We start from the raw sequence: 6,905 nt of genomic DNA, 5'->3' as shown, positions 1-6,905 counted from the left end.
AAAACAAAACAAAACAAAACAAAAAACTAAAGCTTTTTGTGGCCACCACGACACACACGTTACTGGACTGCACATCTGAGCCCAGTATGGGCAAATTGCCAAGACGATCTTAAAATAAAAACTTTTAAAGAGTGCCAGATGTGGTGCACATCTGTAATCCCGATACTTAAGGGGCTGAGGCAGAAGGATCGTTGTGAATTTGAGGCAAGCCTGGGCTACATGGTGAGACCCTGTCTCAAAAACAAAAAAACTGTGAAAAGTTCTGAGGCTGTAATTCAGTGCTAAACCCCTGCGCTCAATCCCCAGTACTGAAAAATAAACCAAAGCCAAACTACGTCGTTTCATCAATGCTGGTGGGTAAGGTAGTGAGGTAAAAAGTTATGTTTTTTTTTTTTTTTTTGTAAAAGCGGGGTATAGCTGATGATTCAGCACCTCCAGCTCTTCATCTGTGTCCCTCTGCACCCTTCCTCCTCCCATTCTTCCTCCTGTAACTAAAGATTGTTTTGCTTGTTCTTGATTTTCACATAAATGTACAGCAGATTCTTTTTTTGTGCCTGGGTTCTTTCTCTCCATGTAACCGGCATGAAACTCATGCCTACCGTTGTGTATGTGTATCAGTGCTCTGTTCTTTTTCACTGATGTGTAGTATTCCGGGGCAGAAATAGACCACAACTCCACAAATCAATTCTGGCAGGGGAGAGGGCACACTCCCTTAATCCCAGCTACTCAGGAGGCTGAGGCAGAAGGATCACAAGTTGGAGACCAGCCTGTGCATCTTACAGAGACCTTGTCTCAAAATAAAAAAATAGGAAGGATGTAACTCTGTGCTAGAGCAGTCGCTTAGCACATAGGAAGATCTGGTTCAATCCCCAGCGCCAAAACAAAACAGAATAAAACAAAACCCAAAAAACCCCTATTCTGTTGCATCTGGGTTACTTCCGGTGTGGCAAAATGACTGCAGCCCTTGAACATGTCTTTCTGTGGTCACAGGCACGAATTCCTCTTTCTCATGGTGTGACGCCGGCTGGGCGGCCGCAGCCTCTCAAGAGCGCCTGTTAGAAATACAGATTGCAAGGCCTTGTCCAGGGGCTGGGGTTGGGAACTCAGGGCAGGGAGCAGCCGGGGTGGGTGCCCCTGACAGCAGAGCTTGGGAACACCCACTCTTCGTCAAGGTCACAGTAGGTGGAGGCTGAGGATTGACAACACAGCCCAGGCCCCCACACTGAGCAAGCGCCGGGTCCAGCTCCCCCGCACCATGTTCCGATCTGAGGATTGGACACTTGCATTGAGTTTGTTTCTTTCTTTGTGACAGGGTCTGGCTATGTAGTCCACGCTGGGCTGGATCTCACTATGTAGCCCGGGCTGGCCTCGACCTCGCGCGATCGTCCTGCCTCAGCCTCCCCAGAGCGCGGGGACAACGGGCGCGCGAGGCCCCTACTCCCCACTCACCTGGCCGCCGGCCGGGGGCGCCCCGCCGCGCAGCGCCCGCACCTCCTGCTGCAGGCTGTCGCGCTCCAGGCGCAGCGCTTCGGCCGCCAGGCCGCCCTCGCTCACCAGCGCCTCGAGCAGCTCCAGCACGCGCACGATCGTGAACTGCAGCTGGGTCACGCGGGGGTCGCTGCCCAGCGCCATCAGCTCGCGGCCCACCACGTAGGCGATGTCGTACACGTCCTCGGCGGTCAGCTGCAGGGCGCTCTTGCCCAGGGCGCGCCCGGGCCCGGCCTCGTCCTCGCCGTCCTCCTCCTCGTCCGCGTCCTCCCGGCGCACCCGCGGCTCCTCCATGGCCCCTGCGCCCAGAGGCCGCTCGGCCTCCACTTCCTCGCCGCACCAAAACTTTCCGCCGTGCGGAGCCCGCCGCCCAATCAGCCGCGAGTCTGCGCGTCCGAGAGGCGGAGCCGCCCGCCCCGCCCCTAGCAACGGCCGCGTCTCCATGGAGACGAGTGGGGCGGGGTTTCCAGCGGCACTGGGAAAAACGGTAAAAAAAGCACAAGACTTTTTTCCCCCCTGTTAAACTCAAACTTTCCAGCCAGAGAATTTGCATCGTACCGGGCGTGGTGGCCCAGGCCTCTCAGCACTGTGGGAGGCTGAGGCAGGAGGATGGAAAGTTCGAGCCCAGCCTGGACAACTTGGCGGTTTAGAGAGACCCTAACTCAGAATAAATTTTAAAAGGGCTGGGAGTGCAGCTCTGTAGGAAGGCTCAGTGCGATAAAACCAAAATAACCACGGAGCTTGCCTGGTGGGAGGCGGAAGATCCGGGTCTCTACAAGACGGTCATTTTTGGAGCGTGTAGCAGAACAGCAAACAGCTCTTGTTGGCCGCGCTCCCAGGACACTTGTCGCCAGGGCCTGTGGCATCTAACTTTGCTGTGACCTAAATACAATGGGGGGGGGGAATATCTCCCCGCGCTATTCGTTGTGCTCAGCTCCTAAGGAGCACGGCAGTCTTGGAAAGTCGGCCTCACTTTCCCGTTCTGTAAAATGAAGGCAATAATTAGATTCATGTGCAGGTAATCCCAGCACTTGGGAAGCCGAGGCAGGAAGATTGTTCTAAGTTTGAACCCAGCCTGGGTTATATACCGAGACCTTGTCTCAAAAAACCACGAAAGAGGGGCTGGGGATTTAGCTCAGCGGCAAAGCGCCCGCCTGGCAAGCACAAGGTCGTGAGTTCGGTTCCCGGTACCGGAGAAAAAAACAAAAAACCACGAAAGAAAGACTAATCCCTCAAGTGCCCTTCTGAGTCTTTGAGGAAGTGGTGGTTTGTTTTTCTTTATTTATTTTTGTGCTACTGAAGGTCAAACCCAGGGTCTTCACATTGGGCTACATCCCCAGCCCTTTTTAATTTTTTTTTTATTTTGAGGCAGGGTTTTGCTAAATTGCAGTGTTGCTGGGGCTGGACTTAAATCTGTGATTCTCCTGCCTCAGCCTCCCAGAATGCACTGTGGAAGAGGCCAGGTTAGGGACAAACACAGAAATCAGCATTTCTTCCCCCACCTTAATTCAGGTGTCTGGTGTTTTATTTTTATTTTGAGACAGGATCTTGCTATGTAGCCCAGGCTGGCCTTGAACTCACTACTTAGCCCAGGCTGGCCTCAAACTTGTGGCAATCCTCCTGCCTCAGCCTCTTCAGTGCTGGGATTACAGGTATGCACCAGATGATCTGTTTTAAAATAAAAAAAAAAAAACAATTAAAATTAAAATGAGCTGGGAATGTAACTCAGTGCAAAGCATTCACTCCCAACACTGCAAATAAATAAATAATGAAGTCGGACTCTGGCCTTACCCCATACAGAAAAACTAACCCAAAATAGATTTAAAAAATCCAAACATACAACCAAAACCCATAAAACTCATAGAAGAGCCGGGGATGGTGGCACACTCCTATAACCTCAGCTCTCGGGGGGCTGAGGCAGGAGGATCACTGCAAGTTTGAGGCCAGTCTGGGTTACAGAGTGAGTTTAAGGCCAGCCTGAACTGCATAGTGGACCCTATCTGAAAAGACTCTCCCCAAAGAAAGAAAGAATGAAAGAAAGAAGAAAAAAAGATGAGCCTGGACTATGTAGTGAGACCCTGTCTCTAGAGATAGACAATAGAGTAAAAAGGCAAGCTAGAGTGGAGGGTGCAGCTAGAGGGACAGCATGTGCCTAGCATGCAAAGGCCCGGGTTAGATCCCCAGCACCAAAACAAAGCAAAGGAAAAAATCCAGAAAATAATGTGTTTATGCCAGGTATGGTGGCATATACCTGCAATCCCAGCACTTGGGAGGATGAGGCAGGAGGATTGCTGTGATGGAGACCACTATGAAGCATCTCTGAGCAGGACTTGCATTAACCAGTTGGCTTTCCATGTTTACTTGTGAGTCACTGGTCCCTACTGAGGCCGTAATGGTGAGTGAAGCCATAGGGCCTCAAAGGACAAGATAAGGTCACAGCTGAGGATGTCTGGCTCCGACCCTCATGAGCTAAAAGGAGGCTGCAGCCGCAGGCATCTCACTCCTATGGTGAAGGCCTTCCTGGGGATAGCATAGCTGTCCTAAATTAACAGAAAATATTATTTGGAGAAGTGCTTAGAGGGATTTCCAAGACCTGCCCAGATTCCTGCATCTTCTTGTCTCCCCCTCCTTTGTCTGAAGGCCAACTAAATACAGCTGCCCAGGGAAGTCTTGCTCTTAACCCAGAGAATCTTGAATTCTGTGAGAGGGTTGAACCCTCCTGGAGCCCTAAAATCATTTCAGTTGTCTCATTTATTTAAGCCTGTGCCGTCCACTCTTTAGGGAGATTGCGGCGGCTGCAATAACTAAGGGTTCTTAACCTGCTATGAGTTCGAGGCCAGAAAACAAACAAACAAACAAAAGATGTGTTTGTGAGACCGTGGAGGCACTGGAGCTCTGCGTACTGCAGGCAGGAATGTGAGAGGTGCAGCTGTTCTGTAAGACAGTGTGGCACACCAGGCCTTAGAAGTGAAACCTAGAGGTGCCCTTCGCTTCAGGGAGTCCGCTTCTGCAAACACATCCCAAAAGAAGTGAAGGCATTATCTCCAACAGGTGTTTGTACACGCTTGTTCATAGTAGCTGTGATCGTTAATCAGAACTGTCAGTGGGCTGGGTGTGGTGGGCAGATCTGTCGTCCCAGCTCTCGGGAAGCTGAGGCAGGAGGATTGCCCTGAGTTCAACACCAGACTGGGCTGCATAGCAAGACCCTGTCTCAAAAAACAAACAAACGAAAAAACCCACCACACTGCCAAGTAGGTGACAGTGGCCCATTTCATGCCGTTCACACACACACAGTGTCCAGGACGTACGAGCCCACAGAGGTGGAAACAGTTGGTCCCCGGCTCGCCCCAGCCCCTGCTGGGATTGGGGTTGGGGAGGAACTGCTCATGCCTTCAGGGCTTCTTTGTGGGGCGATGGAAATGTTCCGATGTCAGAGCGGGTGATGGTTGCACAACTCTGTGAATTTACTGAAACCATTCAACTGTACACTTTGAACAAGTTAATTTATGATGTGTGAGATGACACCTCACTGCTGTTCTCAGAGCAGTGCCGGCAGAAAGGATGAAATGTGGCTTCACTTCTTTTCTTTCTTCTTTCTTCCCTCCTTCCCTCCCTCGCTCCCTCTCTCCCTCTCTTTCTTTTTTTCTTTTTTTCTTTTTTTTTAGCCAGGGTCTCACTATGTAGCCCAGGTTGGCCTGGATCTCATGGCAATCCTCCTGCCTCAACTTCCTGAGTATAGGATTACAGGTGTGCACCACCACACCCAGCTAACATCATGTTTTTAAAATACTGAAATGAGCCTGGGCTATAGCTCACCAGCACAAGCGCCTGCCGGGCAAGTGTAAGGTCCTGAGTTTGATTCCCAGTACCAAAAATAAACAAATAAGTAAATAAATAAAATGCCAAAATGAGCCAGGTGGGGTGGCACATGCTTAAAATCCCAGTACTTGGGAGGCTGAGGCAGGAGGATCGTTGCGAATTTGAGTTCAGTGCTTCATAGTGAGACCCTGGCTGATGGAGACCATTATGAAGCAGCCCTGAGCAAGACTTAAATTAAACAATTGCCTTTTTATGTTTATTTGTGAATCTCTCCAAAGCCTGGGCTGCTTGTCTGGAAGTGGGTGACAGACTCATAGTAAGTAAACCTCTGTGAGTCTCTAATCCCTACTAAAACCTGTAATGGCAGATGAAGCTGGAAAGCCTCGAAGGATCAAACAAGATCACAGCCAAGGACACCTGGATCCATCTCAACTAGATAAAGACTATAACCTGATATTGCTATGAGTTTGAGGCCAGCCTAAGCAATGTAGTGAGAGCCTGTCTCAGAAAACAAACAAACAAACAAAAGATGTGTTTGTGAGAACATGGAGGCACTGGAACTCTGCGTACGGCAGGCAGGAATGTGAGAGGTGCAGCTGTCCTGTAAGACAGTGCGGCACACCAGGCCTTAGAAGTGAAACCTAGAGGTGCCCTTCGCTTCAGTGAGTCCGCTTCAGGCATGTCACTCCTGGGTGGATTAACTTAATCCTTGTTAAGGATTAATTTAATACCTTACTTGGAGAAGTCCTTGAGTGGTTCTGTGCTTCTTGAGTACTCCCCTCCCTTCTGCTGATAGCTAAATAAATACAGGCAGCCCAGAGAAGGTCTTGGTTTTAGCCCTCAGAGAATCTTGAATTCTGTGAGAGGGCTCTGATCTTCCTGGAGCCCTGAAATCATTCCATTTGTCTCTTTTTATTTAGCTTTCCCTATACACTGCTTTGGGAGATTGTGGACCTGATCAGCCCGCAATAACTAAGGGATATTATTAACCCCAATACTTGGCTAAAAAAAAAAAAAAAAAAATGCAGATTCTCAGGCAGGGTGGAAGGGAGCTCAGTCGTGTGTGAGACCTGCAAGGCCCTGGGCACCTCCAGAAACAGGAGCAGAAAGAAATGCAGTTCTCAACCCAGTGAACCGGGATGCGGGTGGGGTGCAGTCTGTGTGGAGCAAGCCCTCGGCTTCCAGTGCCCGACACTGAAACCCAGGCCTTGAGGCTGAGGGGAGCAGGAGGGCCATCCCAGGGCGGACCACAGGGGTTTCAGTCTTGGCTGTGCCACTCGAAAGCAAATGGGAATAAGGATAGGTTGGCAAGATTGCTGTGAGCTGGACCCACAGTGCTCAAAAGATGTGGGCCATGTTTTTTGAGACTGGCCCTCTGTGACCTTCAGGCTAGCGCTGAACTCAGTATGCAGCCCAGCTAGAAGGTATGTTTATAAGAATGGTGTGAGGGTTGATTGATTGTGTCCGCTTAAGTAAGTAACACCCAACCAGGCTGGCTCAGCATAGCGCGGGGAGGGTGGGGCCAGAGGGTATTAAAGGGAAAGGAAGGAGGATGCCGCCTCTGTTTTCTTTGGAGGAGCTCCAGTCTTGGCTTTCAC

General features: G+C 50.4%; 1 protein-coding gene across 1 annotated transcript in view; it reads right to left on the bottom strand.

Moving 5' to 3' along the window:
• Positions 1 to 1,963, bottom strand: part of Rilpl2 (Rab interacting lysosomal protein-like 2) — a gene marked incomplete at its 5' end in the record, with an annotated part of 11,636 nt that extends 9,673 nt beyond the window's left edge. The window contains 1 exon segment of the mRNA XM_005403038.2: positions 1,450 to 1,963. Coding sequence (XP_005403095.1) covers positions 1,450 to 1,932 — 483 coding nt within the window.
• Between the last annotated feature and the right edge of the window lie 4,942 nt (positions 1,964 to 6,905).

The sequence above is a fragment of the Chinchilla lanigera genome, unplaced genomic scaffold, assembly GCF_000276665.1.
Source record: "Chinchilla lanigera isolate Chin_1 unplaced genomic scaffold, ChiLan1.0 scaffold00081, whole genome shotgun sequence".
In the NCBI taxonomy this organism is placed as follows: Eukaryota; Metazoa; Chordata; class Mammalia; order Rodentia; family Chinchillidae; genus Chinchilla; species Chinchilla lanigera.
This window is presented reverse-complemented; position numbering and strand designations above follow the sequence as displayed.